Consider the following 23,527-nt stretch of genomic DNA (forward strand, 5'->3'; position numbering starts at 1 on the left):
ACCTGGAAACACAGTTCAGTGTGGAACCTCGAGGGTTGGATGCAGTTAGAGACTTGCCCTTAGCCATATAGATCTTTGAAAATTTCCTTTTAAGAAAAAATAGCCCCACCCCCAACATGGTAGCCTAGTAGCTAAGTCCTCACCTTGCATGCACCAGGATCCCATGTCCCAGCAGCCCCACTTCACATCCAGCTCCCTGCTTGTGGCCTAAGAAAACGGTTATGGATGCCCAAAGCCTTGGGACCCTGCACCCACGTGGGAGACCTGGAAAAAACTTCAGGCTCCTGGCTTTGGATTGTCTTAGCTTCAGCCATTACAGCCACTTGGGGAGTGAATCAGTGGGCAGGAGATCTTTCTCTCTGTCTCTCCTCCTCTGTATATATCTGACTTTCCAATAAAAAAATAAAATATTAAAAAAAGAAGAAAGAGGGCCCGGCGGCGTGGCCTAGCGGCTAAAGTCCTCGCCTTGAAAGCCCCGGGATCCCATATGGGCACCGGTTCTAATCCCGGCAGCTCCACTTCCCATCCAGCTCCCTGCTTATGGCCTGGGAAAGCAGTCGAGGATGGCCCAATGCATTGGGACCCTGCACCCACGTGGGAGACCCGGAAGAGGTTCCTGGTTCCCGGCTTCGGATCGGTGCGCACCGGCCCGTTGTGGCTCACTTGGGGAGTGAATCATCGGACGGAAGATCTTCCTCTCTGTCTCTCCTCCTCTGTGTGTATCTGGCTGTAATAAAATGAATAAATCTTTAAAAAAAAAAAAAAAGAAGAAGAAAGAAAAAATAGGGGCTGGTGCTATGGTGCAATGGGTTAAGGCATTGCCTGCAGCACTGGCATCGCATATCAGCACCAATTCATTTCCCTGATGCTCCACTTCCAGTCCAGCTTCTTGCGTATATGGAAAATAGTCCTTGGGCCCATGCACCCACATGAAAGGCCCAGATGGGGTTTCTGGCTTCTGGCTTTGGTCTGACCCAACCCTCTTGTTTGCAGCCATCTAGGGGAGAGAACCAGCTCATGGAACATTTTTCTTTTTCGCTCTCTCTGCTTGTACTCCCTCTCTGTAATTCTGCCTTTCAAATAAATTGTGTGAAAATACATCACATTGAAAAATTACACGTTTTAGTGTTGATGATGTCATTTATTCTGTTATGTTTAAATTCACTTATCTATATCCTTAACATGTACTGACTTGTTCTAAAAGGGACAGGTAACCCCTGTGAAGAGCTGCACCTTTGAAAGCAGCCCGCATCTGGGAGTCTAGGTCTGAGCTTGGCTGCAGGAGCCGTGCTCTGTGGCTGCTGCCTGGGCTCCCGGGGCCTCTTTCAGAGAGCATACAGAAAAACTCCCAGGCCCCTTCCACTCTAAGTCCATTCCTCTGCAGTTTCAGGTGCGTTATGTCTGAGGCATCTCCATTAATGTCTTACTGTACTAGCCTAAGCCCATCATCCTGCTATACTTTCTGTTTCAATGTAGTAGGACTCTAACAAGCGTAAACTAAGTGATCTAGAAGCATCTTTCTGAATTTCTTTTTTTGTTTAAGATTAATTTATTTTATTGCAAAGTCAGATATACAGAGAGGAGGAGAGACAGAGAGGAAGATCTTCCATCCGATGATTCACTTGGGGTGCTGTGCCGATCCGATGCCGGGAACCAGGAACCTTTTTCCGGGGCTCCCACATGGGTGCAGGGTCCCAAAGCCTTGGGCCATCCTCAACTGCTTTCCCAGGCCACAAGCAGGGAGCTGGATGGGAAGTGGAGCTGCCAGGATTAGAACCGGCTCCCATATGGGATCCCGGGTGCGTTCAAGGCGAGGACTTTAGCTGCTAAGCCACGGCGCCGGGCCCATCTTTCTGAATTTCTTAAATTCAGTAACTCGACTCTCACAGTGAAGGCTCTAGACCTGTATCTAAGCTTTTGCACATTTTTGTTAGCTGGCTGCAAAGGTTTCTCTCTAGTGCTGCAATTACCTTGATCTTGCCCTCTGAACAAGCATAGGCGATAAACCAGACTGGTGCTTCAAACACACTCGCTCAGAATGGCCAGCAGGCCTCTTGGGCTTCTTTCAGACAGTTAGTCATCGCTGAGCACTCACCAGGCACACTTGCATCAGGCCTTGCAGTTTGCTGTTGTCTCTGGCCGGGCTGTGCCACCCTCATTGACTGCCCAGTGTGCTCCCCCTGCACTACCATTAGATCACTTGCTACATGCAAGCTTCTCAAGCAGGTTTGTGGAAGAGTCCAGAATAAGGCCTTCCCTACTTCTTGTTTTATTTTTACTTTCTTTTTAATATGTGAAAAATGCTAAAGAACATTGGAGACATTTTTGGTACATTTCCGGAGCATCACAGTGCTGTGAGCTGTTAGGAACCTATGCTTAGCTCCATACCTGGAAGCTCAGGAAAGCCTGTTTCTATTTCTGTCTCCTCCTCTTTCCCCCTCACACATCCCAATACCTTCCTCCGGTCCTCTCCAGAGGTAGCAAGGACTTGGGGCTTTGAATATGTATTCTCTTCTGTGTGAAAATAGATTTATCACATTTCTATGAATGTCTCAACAATACTCTCTTTAGCTCTGGTTGGCTTGCAGCTTCACAAAAGTCACATTCTGTTGTGTGCAGTCTCCTAAAACCTGGTTTTTTTACTCAACATAATGCTTCTAAGATTTGAACATGTATTTTTATGTATTGTTTGCTTTTACACATACCTGTTATTCAGTAATTTTTCCCCTGCTGTTTTAAAAATCATTGTATGACTCTAACAATTTTTGAAAGAAATTATGAGTGTACTACATTCTCTTCAGTATATGTAAAAATAGCATTACTGAATCAAAGGGCATGCCTTTGTCCAGTTTTTCTTTTTAAAGATTTATTTCCTTATTTGAAAGATGTAGTCAAAGAGAGAATGTGTGATCTTCTATCTGCAGGTTCACTTTCCAGCAGCCAGGGCTAGGCAAGGCTGCAGCCAGGAGCCAGGAACCCATCCTGGTCTTCCTCGTGGATGACGGGGCCTCGAGTACTTGGGACATCTTCCTCCTGTCCCAGTCACGTTAGCAGAATGCCGAATCTGAAGTGGAGCAGCTCAGGCTTGAGCTGGCACTCTCATATGAGATACTGGTGTTGGAAGTGTTAACTTAATCTGCTGAACAGCATTGTTGGACAAATTGTTCAGTGTTTTAATGGTGCCAAATTTTTTTCTAAACAAGTTGTCTGGTGTTCTCCCACCAGCAATGTATCAAAGTTTCCCCATTCAACAGTTCTTTACTTAGGAAAGAAAGAAAAAAATTTTTTTTCATTTGAGAGATCTTCCCATCCACTGGTTTACTCCCCAGTTGCCTGTAATGACCAGGGCTGGGCCAAGTCATAGTTAGGATCCCTGAGCTCAGTCCAGGTCTTCCGTGTGAGTGACTAGGGACAAAACTTACTTGAGCCATCACCTGCTTCCTCCCAAGATACTCCTTAGCAGGAAGCTGCAATTGGAAACAGAGCCAGGATTTGAACCCAGGCACTCCACTATGGGATACAGGCTTTCCAGTCAGCACCCTAACCATTGTGCCAAGTTCTTAAAACCAAGGAAACGGCAATTTCTAGTATTTAACCATTCTAGTAGGTATAACGTAGCAGTTCACTGTGAGGTTGAACAACTTTTTGTATGTATCTTGAGTAAATACTTCTCTGTTTTAGTTAAATGTCAGTTGGACATTTTTGCTACTTGATTGTTTTTCATATTAACTTAGAGTAATTCTTTAAAAAAACCTACCGTCCTTCCTTCCTTTCTTTCTTTTTCTTTCTTTCCTTCCTTCCTTTTCTTTGTTTCTTTCTTTCTTTGTTCCTTCCTTCCTTCCTTCCTTCCTTCCTTCTTTCTTTCTTTCTTTCTTTCTTTCTTTCTTTCTTTCTTTCTTTCTTTCTTTCTTTCTTTCTTTCTTTCTTTCTTTCTTTCTTTCTTTCTTTCTTTCTTTCTTTCTTTCTTTCTTTCTTTCTTTCTTTCTTTCTTTCTTTCTTTCTTTCTTTCTTTCTTACAGACTGAGAAGAGAAAGAGAGGAACAGTCTCCTATTACTTTACTCCAGAGATATCCACAATACCCAGTGCTGCCCAGACACTCCATGTCGGTCTCCTATGTAGGTGGCAGGAACTCAAGCGCACATACACAAACACACACACACATGCATGTATAACTGTGATGAAATTTTGATCAAGATTATGTTGAATTTATGGAGAAACTATAGAATACTGCAGCTGATATTATGAGGGACCCTGCCCTCCCAGAACTACCATAGGCTGCCAAGAAACATGCAGTATCTTTACTTCATTGAGTCTTCTTTATAAATATGCGATCCTAATTTACTTGGGACTTCTTAATCATTAAGATAAGGTTTCATGTTATTACAAATCATGCACATCCTTTGATATATTTAGTTATAAGTACTATATGGTTTTTGTTGCTGTAGAAGTGTTGCCTTTAAAATTTTTTATTTCCTAGGGTTTTTACTCAGATATAGAAGTACAATGATTTTTAAAATATTATTCAATTATCTAGACCCTTTTACTATTGTTAGTAGTTTGTGGGACAGCCAGCATTCCATATGTATGCCAGTTCATGCCTTGGCTGCTCCGCTTCCATCCAGCTCCCTGCTTCTGGCCTGGGAAGGCAGTAGAGGATGGCCCAAAGCCTTGGGACCCTGTACAAATGTGGGAAACCCAGAAGAGGCTTCTGGCTCTTGGCTAGCCATTGTAGCTACTTGGGGTGTGAACTCGCTGATGGAAGATCTTTCTGTCACTTTCGCTCTGTAAATCTGAGTTTCCAATAAAATTCAGTAAATCTTAAAAAGTACATTTTTATATATCTTTTTATATCTTCTAATTATTGGGTGAAAACTTGTGTATATGCCCACTAGATTGCCCTTGTTAGTCTTGCCTTTTGAGTAGTCTATGTTTTCTTCTTTTGTTTGCTTGGTATGTCTGTAATTAGGGAAATCATGCAGTCATTGGTCTCTTTGCTTTCTGAAGTTATATTAAAGGAGTGTGTGTGTGTGTGTGTGTGTGTGACAAGTTTAGGAATATTGCCTCTCCCTGAGTTAAGTCTTGCCTCATTACATAGTGATCACCTCTGGTCCCAGTGATGCCTTTGGTCTATAAACTTTTCAGTCCAATGTTACTGTACTTAACCCAGCTTTCTTTTAGTGGTTTGCCTGATTTATTCTCAAATATTCTTTTGCTTTCTTTCTTTATATTCTTACATTTTCTTGCCAACAACATATGAATAGATTTTATTCTTGAACTCAATACAAAAATGCTGACTTTTAGCTGGAAAATGTGTGTGTATGTATGTGTGTGTGTTTGTTCAATTCCTCAGGCCCAAATTTAGAGGTTTTTGCTTCATAAAAAAATTTGCTTCTGCTGCAAGTGGAAGGATGTTGTTTGTAGGGTGTCCGGCTTAGCTTCCTTGACCTGCGGTAACCAAGTTGGACATCTGTTTCCAGGCACCTGTGGCCTTATCTTCACTCTCTAGCCATGGGGATGCATCCATTTGGAGCAGGATTGAAGGTTTCTGTCGCTGTGCCTTGTGAAGGCAGCAATGTTTCATGTTTCTTTGCAGCCTATGGTAGTTCTGGGAGGGCAGGGTCCCTCATAATATCAGCTGCAGTATTCTATAGTTTCCTTGTTTTTTCATAGACTTATTAGCATGCGGGACACTGCATACTAATGTATTTCTTGTCTTTCTCTTCCCATCAGAATGTGAGCTCCTTGAAGATAAGGTTTTTCCTGTTTTTTTTTTTCTCACTTCTGTGTCTCTGGTATCTAAACTACAGCTGATTTGTGCATATGTCCCTCAGTAGTTGTAGCAGGAATAAAGGAGGAGAGTGTGGTGCATGGAAGTGGTGCCAATTATAGGACTTTGATAAATGCTGTGAGGTTCTTCCATGATTCATGCCATAGGTTAGTGTGCCCTGGCTTTTCTCTCGACCATTGGTAGCCCAGTTTCTTCTGGTCTCTCTGCTTCCACTTTGGGGTTCCTCCATCCATTCTAGTCTAAACCTCACATTGCTATCTGATGTTCTTCCAAAACATAGCTGTGATGACCTCACTGTCCTGTCTGGCTTTGCCTGTAGAATGAATGTGCCTATAAAATGAATTCTGGTTTCTTTACTGTCACATTTTATTCCTGACATAGTTTTCTGGTTTTGTGTGCATTGAACATTTTATGCTGTAGTTATATCAAGATACTTACAGGCTCTCATCATGCCAGATGTGTGTTTCTGTGTGAATGTGCTTTGTGTTCCAGGAGCCTGCACATTCCTTTTTTGTTTATTTCTATTCATCAAAATCCTGGTCATTCTTATTTAAGACTGTCAATGTTTACTTACGGGAACCAGTCATTCCTCGCATCCGTTCCTCCCTCTCTCCCCCACTTTGGTACTGTTCACAGTCTGCCTGTGTTCTAAAAGGCTATTCATCTCTTCTTGTTAGATTCAAGCTCCCTGAAGTCAGAGTCTTCATGTTTTGTTTTTCTTCATTTCCTGACAGTGTGCAGTATGACATTTTATACATAATAGCTCTTTGATAAGTTCTCGTCAGATTTGAATTTTGAAAGTTCACTTTTTCTGTGATGCTGTTTTTCTGATTTTTTTGCTGTGGTGAACTAATCCTATCTCCTGTTTTCAGTCATCATACTCTTGTGAAAGCAGTTTTCAAGTCCAGAACTTCTATTCCCGCTTCCCTGGCTAGTGTGACATAGGTACCTCACATTCCTCAAACTCAGGATGTCATTTCCCGTCCTGTCTTGCTCCTCTTACGGAACCGGTACCTCTTCCCTACCTCTTCTGTTTCCGAGGAATGATTCCTCATTCTTCTGGTCACATGTACTCCAAACCTTGGTGAAATTTGAGTCACTCTTTGTCTTTTGACCTCAGCCAGACACAGACTCCTGTACATTTTTCTCCTCTAAATGGTTTCCCAACTCCCTACCGCCCTCTCTGTGTCAGCTGCAGGGCCCTCCTTCCCTCACACACAGTTCCACCTCCCTTTCCTGTCCTCTCACCGTCTGCAGTCTTGGGGCCATGTCACTTTCCTGGGGCTGAAGGAGCCAGAGTTTGGGATCATTCTCCCATGCCAGCCACGAGTCCTCTCATTTCTGTCAAGCCACATTTTTGGCTGTCCCCAAGCTTACCTGTTCTAGCCCTTTCCACTCTGAACTGCTACTTCCTTGTCCATGTTTCAGGATTGGGCTAATGGATGCTCTCCTGACCCCCCCAGTCCCAGTGAACATTTCCCTTAGCAAATCTCTGCTTAGTCACTTCATCCTTTGAACTACTTTCTTAGTAGTTCATCGAACTGTTTTCATTGCACCTTTGAAAAGATTAGGACAGGGCCCAGTGTGGTAACCTTGCAGCCAAATTTCTCACTTTGCACATGCTGGGATCCCATATCGGCACCAGTTCATGTCCCAGCAGCCCTATTTCCCATCCAACTCCCTTATTGTGGCCTGGAAAAGCAGTAGAGAACAGCCCAAAGCCTTGGAACCCTGCACCCGCATGGGGGACCTGGAAGAAGCTCCTGGCTCCTGGCTCCTGGCTCCTAGCTTTGGATGGCTCAACTCCGGCTGCTGTGGCCACTTGGGGAGTGAATCAGTGGACAGAAGATCTACCTCTCTGTCTCTCCTTCTCTCTGTATATTTGCCTTTCTAATAAAAAATAAATAAATCTTTATAAAAATAAAATAAAAAAAGATCAGGACATTGGAAGGGATCTCTAACTTGGTACAAAGCCTCTGGTTATTGTTTTTACTGATAATAGGTGAGCACCTGGAGGCTAGGGACTTGGTTTCATATGCTTTCATTTTTTTCTCTTGATGCTAGATGTGGCCTCCCAATAGGCCCTAAAACACACTAAAAATAGTCACTGGTTAATTGAATCTAGTAAGTTAAAAATTTAAAGTTTCTCTCCAAAGAATTTGCAAAGGAAGCTTACTGTCCCCCCTGCAAGCCTGTCTCCCCGGTTTCTGTTGCTCTGTCTTTGTAGATGAGGATCCCTTTGCAGCCACATTTTTTCTTTGTGTGTCTCCGCATTAGTCTTGGTTTTGATTTTCCTACATTTTAAAGTTGGATTCAGAATTCTTCACCTTTGCATGTGCCATAGCTTACTATACATTTTCATAGAGTCTGTTGAATATTAATTGTGTTTTCCTTCAGCAGTTTAAAGGTTTTTAGCAAGGACTGTTCCATCTGATTTACTTAAATGAAGTTGTAGGTTGAAATTTCATATAAAATTTTTTCAACCACATAAACTCTGCTGTGGCCAGTTGGCAGTTAATTATTTGTGAAGATTTTAAAATTCTTATTAAGTTTGTTTTCTACTTGATAAATAGAAATGATAGCTTTAATTACTTTGCAGTTATTTGTTATGATATTTTGAAAGTAAGGTATGCTTTAATAGCAAGGATGTTTTTTATAAAATTAGCATTAACTTAATGTTTCATGCTTTTTGTAGGAATGCTTCATATTTGGTTATAGTTTTGATGAAAATATAAAAATGGTCATTTTGTATAAGAAGTTGCTCCTTTTTAGAGCCTATCAAAAGAATAAAACACAGTAATTTGAGTGCTCTATTTTTATTTCTAGAAACCAGCAAATATCCTAGTAATGGGAGAAGGTCCTGAGAGGGGGAGAGTCAAAATAGGTAGGTAATTATTCCTGAAATAATTAACTAAGAAACTAAAGTGACGGCAAACGTGGGTTGCTTTTTTAGTATTTCATGCCTAACTCGTATGTAACTACTTCCTCATAGTAGTTTTGGAAGAGACGTCGAAACTGTAGATAGCTAGGCTATAAAATGCATAGGATTTTTTCCATGGTTAAGATCTTGGAAGAGCTGGCAGCAGCCCTGGGAATTAACAGATCAGCAAAGTCAGGAAAAAAAAACCCCACAAACAGCCATTTTCACACATGAGTTTGGATTGCTAGCACTGTCTTGCACCATCACCCTGAGCATAATCCCCAGATCTTAACTCTGATTTCTGTCTTGCCATATTTTTTTCTCTTCCTGAACACACTCCCACCCCTACCTGCTACATACATATCCTTGCCGGTCCCCGCCCCCTCCATCTTCCACTGTGCAGTTCCTGTGCCAAGCACTCACAGATCCACCCTAGATAAATGTGCGTGTCTGCAGCCTCTTACTTGTGCTGGCAGGAGTCTCGTCTGTGTCCTCACATTTCCTTTGGAACCTCGAAGGCTCGCTAAGAATGCAGCAACCTTTATACTTGGAACATATCTGGAACAAAAAGGAACTAAGAATGCTGTATTCTGGTTTTTTTTTTAACCAAAAATTATATTTAATGCATGGTCAGTGCTTTTTAGAAGGGGTTTCCATGCATCTTGCTTCACGGCCTGCTTTCTCTGCATTTTGAAATAGACCTTGCTGGAGGTGCTGCAACATTCTGCTAAGCCAGCCTTCCATGAATCCACGCTGCCCTTTTGCATCTGCTTGGTTTTCTGTTTTCTCTGATTCGTTCCGCTAACCCAGCTCCTGAGGCAGCTGCTCTGAACTAACTTCCCTTTCTTAAAACTTGCGCTCAGAGTTGGCGGAGATTCAGAATCACTCACAGATTTATTGATGTTAATGAAGTCTGAGTAACTGCGCTCCTCTCTTCCCTCCCCGGCCCTTTCCGCCACTCCTTGCTATTTCTTTTGCTGTTTTAATTCTCTCTTTCTTTTAAACATGAACTGAGTCCCCAGTTTTTGGCAGGCACAGGTGGGAAGGAGGGTAAAGGATGGCCACTCCGTTGAGAGACAGTGGACTGTGGAGGGAGAGGTGGTCTACACAACTACCCTCAAAAGGGAGATATCTCAGATAAGCAGAGTTGTGAAGCAGCTGTACTTTGCTCAGCCTTTCAGAGGTGGTGCTTGCATTCTGAGTCCTCAGACTCCTGCCCTCCTGTTTCATCAACATAGCTGGACCTGTGCAACAGCCTCTGGGGAAGAAGGATCCTCCTTCCTGTCCTATATCCAATCTGCTAGAGCCGGTTCCCACTCCCGTCACACTTCAGCTCAGTGTGTTACAGGATCGCTGTTTTCCCTTGCATCTTTAAATGTTGACAGCCTTCTGCAGTTTTAAAATAACCCCTACACACCCATCTGTCCTTAGCATTTGCTCTGCTTTTCCTTTTCTTATTTCTCTACCTCTGAAACACAAGATATTCACCCTTCGGTTCCACTTAGCCAAATTTGTTCTGTAATCTGGCCTCAAATTCCATCACTCTATTATTAAAACTCTTCCCTAAAAGACCACTGGTGACCTGTGACCTCTGACCTAGGGGCCTGTATTAGGAACTGGTCATCTTAACTGCAACAAACCATTTGTTCTGGCCCCGAGGCAGTCTGCTCCCTTTTCTATATGGTGTCATGTAATTTTGACTTTCCACCCTCCACTTAGGCAGCTTGTGTTTTGTTCACTTTTGCCTCTTACTGCCATAACCATTGCTTCAGGAAAGCCTAAGCGCTGGGCTGGGCCTCCTTCTGCAGTTAGTGTAGAGGATGGATAAGTTGTAGCCTCAAAATCTTGTATTCTCTTAAAGAATGAGTCTGAAATCTGGACCTCAGGTGCCATTCTGTCACCCAAGCTGAAGTGTGTGTGTGTCCTGCCGGCAGCCTCTACGCACTTGTCCCCAGGCTAATTCACTGTGTTACCTCTGTCCCAGCCACCCACGTCTAATGTCCTCCCCTAACTCTCACCACAGAGGAATCTGTATGCCTCCTGGGCCAGTTAGTTACATCCCTGTTAGGAGTTTTAGAATGGTAATTCTACCCCAGATTAGGGATCAAACCAAGATTGTGGAAGTAAGTAATGGTAAACAGTTAAGGTCTAGAGAACAGTCTAGTTGGTTACATTCTTTTAGATTTTGTTTTTGGTGTTGCACGGCTTTTTGAAAGTTAGTAATGTCTGTGCTTGCCAGTTTAATACAGTTTTGTTTGGATTTGGAAGAAAAACCTAGCTGAATGGGAAACCATGAGCCTTTCCCTTCCCAAGCCTTCCGTAAAATGCTTAATTTGTTCAGAACGATTTACCCTTCAATCTCCAGGCTTGAACTTTCAGATTATTTCACTTTTATAACTGTATAGCAGACATCATCCCAGGTCACACCGGACATGCAGGTGCTCCCCACAAGGGCCTGGGCACACCACAAGCAGCCTGCGGCACTGTCACACAGCTTCCCCTTTGTTCCTTTTGTCTGCTCTGTACATCTTGTGTGTGCATCCTGGTGGTGTGGTTGTCTTTCTGTCACTTGTTTCTGCCATTGTTAGCACCCATACCAGGATTCCCCCACTTTCCACCAGTTTCACCCATATCTAATGTTATGAAAGCAAAGTGGTCAGAATACTTAGGCTAGTTACCTTTTCTCTATGTTAATAATTATTTGAGTTGGGGGAATTCCAGAGCCTATGAAAGTGTGTCATACAACGAAGTTAAAAAAAATAATTATTTGAGGCTCTTTGAAGTTATGCAATACACAGAAATTGTTTTTAAAGAATATTCATTGTTTCTTTCTGGCCTTTACTCCATCTGATGGTGAAAAGATGAGAATTAGGGCTCAGCACGATAGCCTAGTGGCAAAGTCCTCACCTTGCATGTTGCAGGATCCCATAGGGGCAACAGTTCATGTCCTGGCCACCCCACTTCCCATCCAACTACCTGCTTATGACCTGAAAAAGCAGCCAAGGATGGCCCAAAGCTTTAAAACCCTGCACCCACATGGGAGACTGGGAAGAAGCTCCTGGCTCCTGGCTTTGGATTGACTCAGCTCTGGCCGCTGTGGCCACCTGAGGAGTGAATCAGTGGACAGAAGATCTTGCTTTCTGTCTCTCCTTCTCTCTGTATATCTGCCTTTCCAGTAAAAAATTTTTAAAAAGGGCCCGGCACCGTGGCCTAGTGGCTAAAGTCCTCGCCTTGAATGCCCCGGGATCCCATGTGGGCGCCAGTTCTGGTCCCGACAGCTCCACTTCCCATCCAGCTCCCTGCTTGTGGCCTGGGAAAGCAGTCAAGGATGGCCCAAAGCTTTGGGATCCTGCACCCATGTGGGAGACCCGGAAGAAGTTCCTGGTTCCCAGCTTTGGATCGGCACAGCACCGGCCCGTTGCAGCTCACTTGGGGAGGGAATCATCGGACGGAAGATCTTCCTCTCTGTCTCTCTGTGTATATCTGACTTTGTAATAAATTTTTTTTAAAAGAAAGTTAGCTAAAACTAAAGAGGTAAGGAATAGGGGAGAGCTACTGGCATTAGCCTTTCCTGCAAAGTGATTTGCAGTGGCCAGAGCGACACCCCATTGTATGTTGCCTTCCACAGTCAGTATCTGACTCTTCACTTATATTCATCACGCCCAGTCATTTTCATCTTATGCGTACTTTGCAATCAACACCTAATAAATGTACAAAATAGTGTTTTAAATATCATGTAATATTATAGAACAGTAGATAGATATGCTATTTGTAGGGTGATTTTGAATAATTTTCTTTGTCATGGGAAGGTTTAGTTTAAAAAAGTAGGCATCAGCACACAGGCATCTTTGGGTAGCCTTGATTTTTTCAGACTGAGATACTCCAAAGCATTTTCAGAAAGTCTTGTACAATTACTTAAACTGTATAAAGAAACAAAACCATTATAAACCAAAAATTTTACTTTATGTAAATGATAACATATTAGTTTCAGATTAAGTGATAACTCTGTGGTTGTAACTTAGGAGTGCTTTTGCATTTTATTACTTTGGGGCCCCTTTATACAATCAGTACCTACTATGTATTTTATATATTTCAAGTTATAGAGGTTTATCATTCTTATGACTTTATGACTTGTAATTATCATATGTTTAATTTGTTGGATGTCAGGTCAATGATTAAGAATGTAGCTTACCTGCAATGCTGGCTTCCCATTTGGGTGCCAGTTTGAGCCCCAGCTGCTTCACTTCTGATGTAGGTCTCTGCCAGTGGAAAGCAGCAGAGGCTGGCTCAGATCCTTGGGTCCCCACACCTATGTGGGAGACTTGGAAGAAGTTCCTGGCTGCCAGCTTTGGAAGCTCAGCCCTGGCGATTACAGCCATCTGGGAAGTGAAACAGCAGATGGAAGATATTTCTCTGTCTCTCCTCTCTTTCTCTCTGTAACTCTACATTTCCAATAAAAAATTTAAAACTCTTTAAAAAGAAGAATGTAGCTCCTAAATTGTAACCCGATTTTGGTTTGGGTACTGGCATCTGTACTTACTGTCCCTATGAACACAAGTCATCATTAACCGCTTTTGTGTTTATTTGGTTATTTTGGGTTAAGACTCTTCATTTCAAAAGAGGGAGCAAAATACTTACATTTTTTTTAAGATTTATTTATTTTAAAGGTAGAGTGATATATACACACAGATACCAGAATTTGTGTGTTTTTCCATACTCTTGTTCATTCCCCAAATCATCACCACAATTGTGTTAAGGCCAAACTGCCACCAGGAGCCAGGACTTGCATCTGGCTCTCCCACGGGAACTTGAGCCATCCTCTGCTACTTTTCAGGCTCTTCAGCAGGGAACTGGAGGAGAGGCAGGGTAGGCAGGACTCGAACCAACACTGCTGTGTGGGATGCAGGAAACCAGAGCAGCAGCTTATCAGATGAGGATCAAATGCAGTGATACATGATTTATGTGAATAGCATTTGTAAACTGTAACGTGTTTTATAAATACAAGGTAGTTTGTAAAATATCAAGAAAATTAGTGTCTAAGACCATATTATAGTGATAGATATTCTTTTTACTGTTTTTGTGTAGCCTTAACATTTAAATAGGTTAGTGTTGGTTTAGACCTTGGTTCAGTGCTGGATTATAACAAATTATCTCTTATGCAGTCTTGTGTTCTTATAAACATGTATCTGGTTATTATTCATTCAATAAATGCCTGTCTTTGGGAGGGAAAAGGCCTCATTCCATGATGTTAGCGCTCCCATCTTAGCCAAGGTCAGTGATGTCACTGATCTCATGTCACTGAACATAGAGCAGGGAAGAGATGTATACAAACACTTCATCATTTGTAGGAACTGTAAGATGGAGTTAAGCTTCAGCTGGATAGGCATACAGAAGTCATAATTAATGGAGAAAGACTTTTGGACCAGGTTAGATTTTATAAACATTTAAAAATGTAATCCTAAGTGTCTAAGACCCAAGAAATCTGAAGTCAGAACTGGGTTCTAATTCTCATTCTCTCCTTACTACCTCTTTGATCTTAGATAAGTCAGGATTTCCTTTTTTTTTTTTTTTTAAGATTTATTTTACTTTATTACAAAGTCAGATATACAGAGAGGAGGAGAGACAGAGATGAAGATCTTCCGTCCGATGATTCACTCCCCAAGTGAGCTGCAACGGCTGGTGCTGTGCCGATCAGAAGCCGGGAACCAGGAACTTCTTCCGGGTCTCCCACACGGGTGTGGGGTCCCAATGCATTGGGCCGTCCTCGACTGCTTTCCCAGGCCACAAGCAGGGAGCTGGACGGGAAGTGGAGCTGCTGGGATTAGAACCGGCGCCCATATGGGATCCCGGGGCATTCAAGGAGAGGACTTTAGCCACTAGGCCACGGCGCCGGGCCCAAGTCAGGATTTCTTTAAGCCTCAATTTCTTCATCAGCACAGCAGGAAAACCAGGGATATACATTCACTACAGCAGTTAAGACAACGTTCTCATCCCATGTTAGAGTGTCTGGGCACAAGAACCCTGTTTGCTGATTCTAACACCCTGCTAATGCGTACCTTAGAAGGCAGCAGATAAAACACCGAGTACTTGGGTCCCTGGATCAGCATCCTGGCCCATGGCTTCAGCCCAGCTCAGACCTGGCTGCTGCAGGCATTGGGAAGCAGATAAGATGCATCTTTGTCTTTCTCTCTTTCCCTGTATGTGTGTATGTGTCTGCCTTTCCTATAAATAAAAATATATGAGGAAAACCATTTAAAAGTTCAAAATAAAATGGGCACAACAATAGTAACTACCACAGATTAGGGATACTAAAGGTGAATGAGGTAATTTAGATCCAGTGCCTGGTGTGGAGCTCTGGTTAGAAAGCAGAAAAGGGACTGTGTTATAAGGTCAGTGACCATTGTCCACTTTGCATGGGACCAGTTGCGTGTCAAACTGAGTTTCATATTCATGTGTTATGCTTTTCAGCTGATATGGGTTTTGCAAGATTATTCAATTCTCCACTGAAGCCACTAGCAGATTTGGACCCCGTGGTTGTGACATTTTGGTATCGCGCTCCAGAACTTTTGCTTGGTGCAAGGCATTACACAAAAGCCATTGGTAAGTTCATCTAAAATGATGTACTCTCTTGGCATTGAAGGGTCATAAATAGCATGTGGTACAATAATGAAGCTCCTTGGAAAGAAAAAAAAATATTTTTCCTTGCAGAAAATAGAGGCATTTGATCCTGTTAAATTGCTGTGGAAGAAATAACATTCAAATCTCTTTCTTTTGTTTACCTACATATTGATTAGAAAAATTGGAGAGATTTAGAGTTTTCTCTCATTAAAAAAAAAAGCAGAAAAATAAGAGTAGTGTTGGGCCCAGCACAGTAGCCTAGTGGTTAAGATCTTCACCTTACGTGTGCTGGGATCCCATATGAGCACTGGTTCATGTTCTGGCTGCTCCACTTCCCATCCAGCTCCCTGCTTTTGGCCTGGGAAAGCAGTCAAGGACGGCCCAAGGCCTTGGGGCCCTGCACCCGCGTGGGAGACCTGGGGGAAGTTCCTGGTTCCCGGCTTCGGACCGATTAAGCTCTGATTGTTGCGGCAACTTGGGGAGTGAATCAGCAGATGGAAGATCTTCCTCTCTGTCTCTCCTCCTCTTTGTATATCTGCCTTTCCAATACAAACAAACACATAAATAAATAAGAGAGAGAGAGTAGTATGGTATTGGAGAACATGCTTTTCCATTTGGGAAAAGGTTAGTCATATCCTTACCCAAGCAAGAAACAAAGGAGCCATGGGACTGATCTTTCACACCATCACAGTTGTCAGAAGAGCAGTCTCTCGGTCAGGGTAGGAAGCAGGCAGAGTCTGGGTAACTCAGCTGTGCTCAGCACCCCACTTTCTCTCCGGTGAGGGGACTGAGTCAGCCTGTGGTATACACCTTCTCTGCAGGATGGAAAGTCGGCTGCAGAACAGGTCTGCGGTTCTGCTACAGGCAAGGGAGTCCATGTGAGACACTGTGCCAGCCTCGGGCTTCTCTAAAGGAAACAAAAAAAGTGTGGGACGAGTGTGTGCTACTCAGCAGAATAGGGGCTAGTTCTCTAAGGTGCATGAGTTTCCCAAACATATTTCTTTCATTTTTGTTGTGTTGAATATTTTATTTACTGTTTCTCAGCAAATAATAATTTTTACTACCTTTAGCCATCTTTGTTGGTTATACTTAGCAAAAACACCAACAGTGTAAAATTAAAACTAAAAAGAGACAAGTACAGAGCTGGTATTGTGGCACAGTGGGTGAAGCTGCTCTTTGGGAAGCAGAGTGTTGGTTTCAGTTCCAACTACTCTGTTTCTCAACCAGCTTCCTACTACTGGATCCTGGGAGACCACATCAGATGATGACCCAAGTGCTCCTGGCTTCGACCTGATTCATCCAAGGCTATTTCAGGCATTTAGAAAGTGAACTAACTGTTGGAAGATGTATCTGGATCTCTTTCTTTGTCTTTTTAAAAAAGATTTTATTTATTTTTATTGGAAAGTCAGATATACAGAAAGGAGGAGAGACAGAGAGGAAGATCTTCCGTCCAATGATTTACTCCCCAAGTGAGCTGCAACGGCCAGTGCTTTGCTGCTCTGAAGCCAGGAGCCAGGAACCTCCTCCGGGTCTTCCACACGGGTGCAGGGTCCCAAGGCTCTGGGCCGTCCTCCACTGCTTTCCCAGTCCACAAGCAGGGAGCTGGATGGGAAGTGGAGCAGCTGGGACTAGAACCTGCACCCATATGGGATGCTGGCGTATTCAAGGCGAGGACTTTAGCTGCTAGGCCACGGCACCGGGCCCTGGATCTCTTTCTTTCTTTCTCTCTTAAATAAACTTAGGAAAAATCAGATTGCATCTATAGACCCACAATGATATCACATTTGGAAAGATGAACAGTCTTTTTTGGATTGAAAAAGGAAACAAAAAATAGAATAAAGCCCTCAGGCATGAGGAGGTCTGATTTCTCTGGAACTTGTATTTTTCCCAGGTTCTGAGATTCCAGCACAGTGCTGCATTGTTGTAAATATTTCATTAATGCTGCTGAATGGCATTGTTAGATGGGCAAAAAAGCACTGGTGGTCTCAAGACTGTGTGAAAGCCCAGTATGTGTTGGGCGGTTGAGGAATGTGCCACTGACATCAGAGCTTCATTCAGGCAGTTGAACCCCTAGCAATGGAGCACTGTGACCAGGGACAGCTCCCATTGAAGGGTGCAGAAAGGAGGTGCCTAAGAGAGGAACTCTCATCAGCCTGCCCATGTGGACACCCCAACAAGTGAAACTTATGGTGGAGTGGGGTGTTATTGAGACTTTTAGAATTGTCATTTGGCTTCTTCTGTTTACTTGGGCGTCCTGACTCGGAACTGTGACCCGTCATCTGTGAGGTGGTGTAAGAAAGCAGCAGAGGCTTAGAGAGTACAAGCTAGGGTATGTTGGAACGCTGATGGGGAGCGAACAGGTTAAGAAGTGGGGGACTCAGGGCTTGAGGACAAGGAGGGGAAGCTGCATCATAGTGGAATCCATGTGCTGGGGAGTGGGCATCTAGTGCCTAAGTTCAGATGGCTGCCTCCCCTCTCAAGGGACCTGGGTTCCATTCCTACCTCTGGCTTCTGACTCCAGCATTCCTGTTAATCAGATCCTGAGAGGCGACAGTGACGGCTCAAGTAATTGGGTTCCCGCATGCTCCTGCACCCACATGGGGACCTGGGCTGTGCTCCTGGTTCCCAGCTTTAGCCAAGACTAGTCCCAGCTGTTGTGGGCATTTGAGGAATGAAACAGAAGATTCAATATGTCCGTTTGTTGTCTCTCTGTGTTTCTCAAACAATGACTTGTGAAAAGTTAAATTAAAATTAAGAAAAAAGAAATCTGTGTGCCATGGACTGTCACTGGCCACTAGTACAGCTGTTTCCATGAAGAAAAGGCATATTTGGCCCAACCTTTATGCTAAGTGGCATGACTGTCCCCAAAGTCTGTGTGACTTTTCAAGGCCCTTTTCTAACGTATACTCTGTGTTTCTATTGTGTGAAGACTTTAATGAATATTTTCGGATCAATTTTTCTGTTGCTAAATGAAGATGGATGAAATTTTTTGGAAGTAATGCTGATTGGGCATGGGTTTAAAAGCCAACCATATCTCATTTCCTCTGGGGAAGGAGCACTGCAATTGAATTTTACCCAGTTTGCAACTAACCTGCTCACCAAATGAGAGTTACCCTGTTAGACTTTAAAAGCATACTCACCAATTTTAAATTTTAATCAAGCCTCAATTATCCGCTCTAAATAGGAGCTAGAAGACAAGACAGAGAAAAGCATTAATCCCTAAATCAATGATCTTTGAACTTGAAATAGAATCATTGTAGTCATATAGAAGATGATAACATATTCACTCATCCTAACCCTCTTCCAGATCTGGGCCATGTTGGAAATGAGTGTTTCTTTCTTTTCTTAAAGATGTATTTATTTGGTTGAAAGGGTGAGTTAGAGGGGGAGAAATATTCCATCTGCCAGTTCACTTCCCAGGTGGCCACAATGGATAATGGTGAGCTGATCAAAGCTGGGAACCAGGAGCTTCTTCCCAGTCTCCCATGTGGGTGCAGGGACCCAAAGGCTCGAAGCATTCTCTGCTGCTTTCCAAGGCCATTAGCAGGGAGCTGGATTGGAAGTATAGCAGAAATGTGTATAAAAATTTGTTTTTCTTCCTTTATAGACATCTGGGCAATAGGCTGCATATTTGCGGAATTGTTGACTTCAGAACCCATTTTTCACTGTCGCCAGGAAGATATAAAAACAAGCAATCCCTTTCATCATGATCAGCTGGATCGGATATTCAGTGTCATGGGGTTTCCAGCAGGTAACTTACTTTCCTTTTCAAAATCCCGTTTCGGGTCCTATTTTGAAAACATTTTAAGTGCATTTAAAAACTAAAACAACTAGTTTTCTATAACAATATTCAATATCTTTTTGGGAAGATAAAGACTGGGAAGATATTAGGAAGATGCCAGAATACCCTACACTTCAAAAGGACTTTAGAAGAACAACGTAAGTAATTCCATATTGTCTGAATCTCTATGTGCTACTGTAGAAATTTTGCTAGGGTAACTGAACATTCTCGCAGTTCCAGAGACTGGGAAACCCCAGATCAACGCACCAGCAGATTCAGTGTGTGGTGAGGGCTGCTGTCTGCTTCCAAGTTGTCACCTCGTTCTCACACGGAACAGGCAGAAAGGCAAAGGGGTGGACCCTGTATGCAGGCTGGAGGGCAGAGCCCCTGTGACTTGATTGTCTCTTAATATGGTTACACTGGTGGTTAAGTTTCGCATTGGTTTTTGGAAGGGACACAAACAAACCATGGCAGGAATGAGTTATAGGTAGTGATTTCCCCGGGAACATTTCAGTCTTTTTACAGATGAAATGTAGAGGTGGACATTTGAAGGACACTGGTTATCACTCACATCCAAGTATCTGTCCAGTGGCTGTCCCTGGCTCCTGACTGCAGCTTTCTGCAGAGACAATGGGCGGTGGCTCAAGTAGCTGGATCCCTGCCACCCACACGGAAGACCTGGACAGACCTTTGGCCTTGCCAAGCCTTGACTGTCATGGACATCTGTGGAAAGAACCATTAACAAGTGGGATCTCAAACAAATAAAATTTTAAAAAGAAGATATAGATGTCATTTAAACCAGAAACTTAGATTTTAGTAGTGTTAGTTATGCCTGTGATTTCAAGATTCCAGGTGGTTAATATAATTGCCAGGTTCAGGTTGTAGTAGTTAACAAGTTTTGAGAATTTGAGGGTCATTCCAGTGTCTATTTTGCTTTTATCCTGACCTCAGTTTAAGGCCATATCTTTGGTGTGTCTTTGAGTAAAAGATAAACTGGTGACCTGGGAAACCAGAAGGTGGAGCACGTGACTTGGGAGAGAGATAAGAGGGAAGGTGGTAGCCGCAAAGGCGCAGGGCAATGCAGAGGGACATCTCCTGCACAGACTTGCCAGGGAAGTGTCAGGACAGGATGGATCATGTGAACACACAGACTGGTATCGTGAAGTCAAGACTGGCAACAATCCCCTGCTGTCCCCTCACTGTCACTGTCCCTGGTAGGGAACTTTGCCCCTGTCCACCTTTGAAAACAGCACTGATTGATCTTCCATCTACTGGATTCACTTTCCAAATGCCTGCAATAGCCCTGTCACAGGGCTGGGCCAGGCTGATCTCAGTCCAGGTCTCCCATGTAGGTGGCAGGGACCCATGTACTCTATGCATCTCCTACTGCCTCCCAGGGTGCTCATTAACAGAAACCGGATTGGAAGCTGCATGGAGACTGAAGCCAGGCTTTCCAGCTGGTGGCCTAACCACTGTGCCAGGCACTCAGGGACTTCGGAAGCCCTGAGCTTTCTTTGCCCTCTGCATTTTTACATCAGCTGCTCCTGCAGTAGGACCAGCCTTCCCTTTCCTTTCTATTCACTCTCTAGCTTTTGTCTCCCCTCAACCTTCTGGATTTGAGGTGTATACACCCCTTACTCCACCTTGATGTGTGATGCTCATTAATTACTTATCAAATAGATACTGAAGGAAAATGGTTCAGTGAACAGAAGACATTCTAATAATATAAAAAAAAGTGAATGAAGACACTTGATATTTAACTTAATATTTAGAGACTGAATGAGAGCTTTTACGTGCAAAACAATGGTGTTTGCAGTAACCAAAATAAAATGTAATTTAGTTAGGAAGGTAGTAAGAAAAGTCCAAAGGTAAAAGGCCATCCTTCTTAAGCAAACACAGGTCTACCCACACAGAAGCAAGTTGCTAAGACATAGACCACGGAGGGTTCACTGAAAGTTAGCTAAATCTACCATAGTACCTAAGACTAGTCAAGTACAGTATGTGAAGAAAAGTATTCCAACAGGTGTTTTTCAAATGACAAAAAGGGAAATTGTTTTTAATCAAACTTGTTTTGATTAAAGAAAAGCCAAAACAAACAAAAACATGCTCTTCAAAATACCTTTCCCTATCCATCTCTGTCCCTCTGCTTGGGACAGTGAAGGGGGCGGGGTTGTGGTGCAGTAGATCAAGCCGCACTGCCTCGAATACTGGCGTCTTATATGGTTGCCAGTTCATGTTGTGGCTGTTCTGCTTCTGATCCAGCTCCCTGCTAATACACTCGGGTAAAGCAACAGAAGATGGCCCAAATAGTAGGCCCCTGCACCTACATTGGAGACCCAGTTGAAGTTCTTGGCTCTTGGTTTCAATTGCAGCCATTTTGGGAGTGAACCATGGGTGGAAGTTATTTGTCTTTCTTTCTCCTCTCTCTCTCTCTCTGTCTTCCCTCTCTCAAGATTTATTTTTATTTGAGAGAGGGAGAGAGATCTCCTGTCTGTTGATTTCGTTCTACAAATGTATACAACAGCCGTGATTGGGCCTGGCTGAAGCCGGAGCTTCACTGGGGCCCAAGCACTTGGGTCATTCTCTGCTGGTTTTCCCATGTTCATTAGCTGGAAGCTGGATAGGAAGTGGAGTAGCTGGGGCTTGAACTGGCACCCTACAGCATACTGGGGTTACGGGCAATAGCTTTACTTGGTATGGGATAACACCAGTCCCAAGTAAGTCTGTCTGTCTGTCTGTCTCTCACTTTGTCCTCTTATCCCTCCCTCTCCTTCTCTTTCTATAACTCTGCCTTTCAAATAAGTAAATAAACCTCAAAAAAAAAGAAACAAAAAACAATTGGGAAGAATAATAGAAATTTCTGTAGCCTTTCTCAAGAATCACCTCTAATTAGCTAATTTGCAATGTGAAAATAGAATTAAAAAGCATCATTAAGTGGACTTTATAAATTGAATGTTCAAGTAAATACGGACTGAGAAAATGTTTACAAAATATAGAAAGAGAGTGGATTATTTTGAGAACTGTTCAGCTCCTGCATTGTAGCAAACCTGGAAGAGGATAACTCCTAAAATGCCAAGCATTCTGGCTCTCAGCTAATGTGCTTGGGAAGTAGTGAATGATGCCTAGGTACTGGAATTCCTGTCATCGGCATGGAAGACCTAGCGTTCCTGGCTCCTGCCTTTGGCCTCACCTAGCCTGGGTATTTGAGCATTTGGGAAGTGAACCAGGAGATAGAAAATCTCTCTCTTCTCTCTCTCTCTCTCTCTCTGTATTAGTCTCTGCCTTTCAAATACATAAATTTAAACAAAATAAGACCAAAGGCATGTGGAAAGACTTCATTTGTATATAAACTTTATCAAACTCAGTGGCTACCTTGCCCAGAAAAAAATGCTATGATGTTGGTTGATTTAAAATACATACCGAAACACACACAAATGGGACAGATTTTTTGGTTAGCTGGCAAGAGAATGATTGTATGGACATTCGTGTTTGTATGCCACTAGTGAACATGAGAGCTTTCTTCTCAGACTTGAGTGTGCTTATGTATGTCCCTGACTCCTTGTTAAAGATGTGGATTCTGGGGCTGGGATTTGCTGCAGCCTTGCACTTGGCATCACATATCAGAGTGCCTAGGTTCAAGTCCTGCCTGTGTCCTGTTCTAGCTTGCTGCTGCTGTGTCCTGGCAGGCGGCGGTGATGGCCCAAATACCTAGGTTCTTTCTCCCCATTCCTACCTTCAGACTTCTCCATTTCTGGGTGTTTATGAGCATCTAGGGAGTGAACCATCAGGTGGAAAATTGTGTGTTTGTGTGTGTTTGTGTCAGGGGGTGCTCTCTCTATACTGTTTAAATAAACTCTAAAATAAATATAGTTGTTTATGAAAATGTAAGTTCTGAGTCAGGGTCTGAAGGTGTAGCCTGAAGTTCTGCATTCCTGGTGAGGTGATTTAGCTAGCCATGAATGCCTTCTTTGTGTAGTGAGATTCTATAAAGGAGTTGAAATGTGTCCCCTGACCTGGTCATCCTGGGAATTTGTCCTATAGAAACAAGTGACTGTGTGCCAAGATAGTGTTAAGTTAATCCATAGGGTAGTCATAATTTCTGCTTTCAAATAAGGAACTAAAGGCTATCATAGAGGTTAACTAACTTGTCTAAAGTGACGTGACCGGCAGGTGACCAGGTCAGGATCCAGAGTAAGTCTGTGATTGCCTCCTGCGGTTCAGTACTGTATATCTGCCTGTATATATATTCAGTACTGTCTATCTCCAGATTTCCCTGCAGAGACATACGTTTCAGGGTTAGAGAACAAACTGTATCCACAGCAGGAGGTACATACACCGTTCAGGGAAAATGTTGATAAAACAGTACTAGGAGAAAAGAGTTATGCCCATAATGATAGGATTGCAGTTTTAAAAACACAC

At 43.1% G+C, this 23,527-nt stretch overlaps 1 protein-coding gene across 4 annotated transcripts in view; it reads left to right on the forward strand.

The window, feature by feature from the left end:
* The window catches only part of CDK19 (cyclin dependent kinase 19), a 171,213-nt gene that overhangs the window by 137,256 nt on the left and 10,430 nt on the right, over positions 1–23,527 (forward strand). For 3 of the 4 annotated variants that reach the window (XM_004580323.2, XM_058658650.1, XM_058658697.1), the window contains 4 exons: positions 8,616–8,673; positions 15,178–15,309; positions 18,935–19,078; positions 19,197–19,266. In XM_004580323.2, the coding sequence (XP_004580380.1) occupies positions 8,616–8,673; positions 15,178–15,309; positions 18,935–19,078; positions 19,197–19,266 (404 nt within the window). The remainder of the gene's footprint in view (positions 1–8,615; positions 8,674–15,177; positions 15,310–18,934; positions 19,079–19,196; positions 19,267–23,527) is intronic. The other variant, XM_058658729.1, reaches the window with a different exon arrangement.

The sequence above is a fragment of the Ochotona princeps genome, chromosome 1, assembly GCF_030435755.1.
Source record: "Ochotona princeps isolate mOchPri1 chromosome 1, mOchPri1.hap1, whole genome shotgun sequence".
Lineage (NCBI taxonomy): Eukaryota > Metazoa > Chordata > Mammalia > Lagomorpha > Ochotonidae > Ochotona > Ochotona princeps.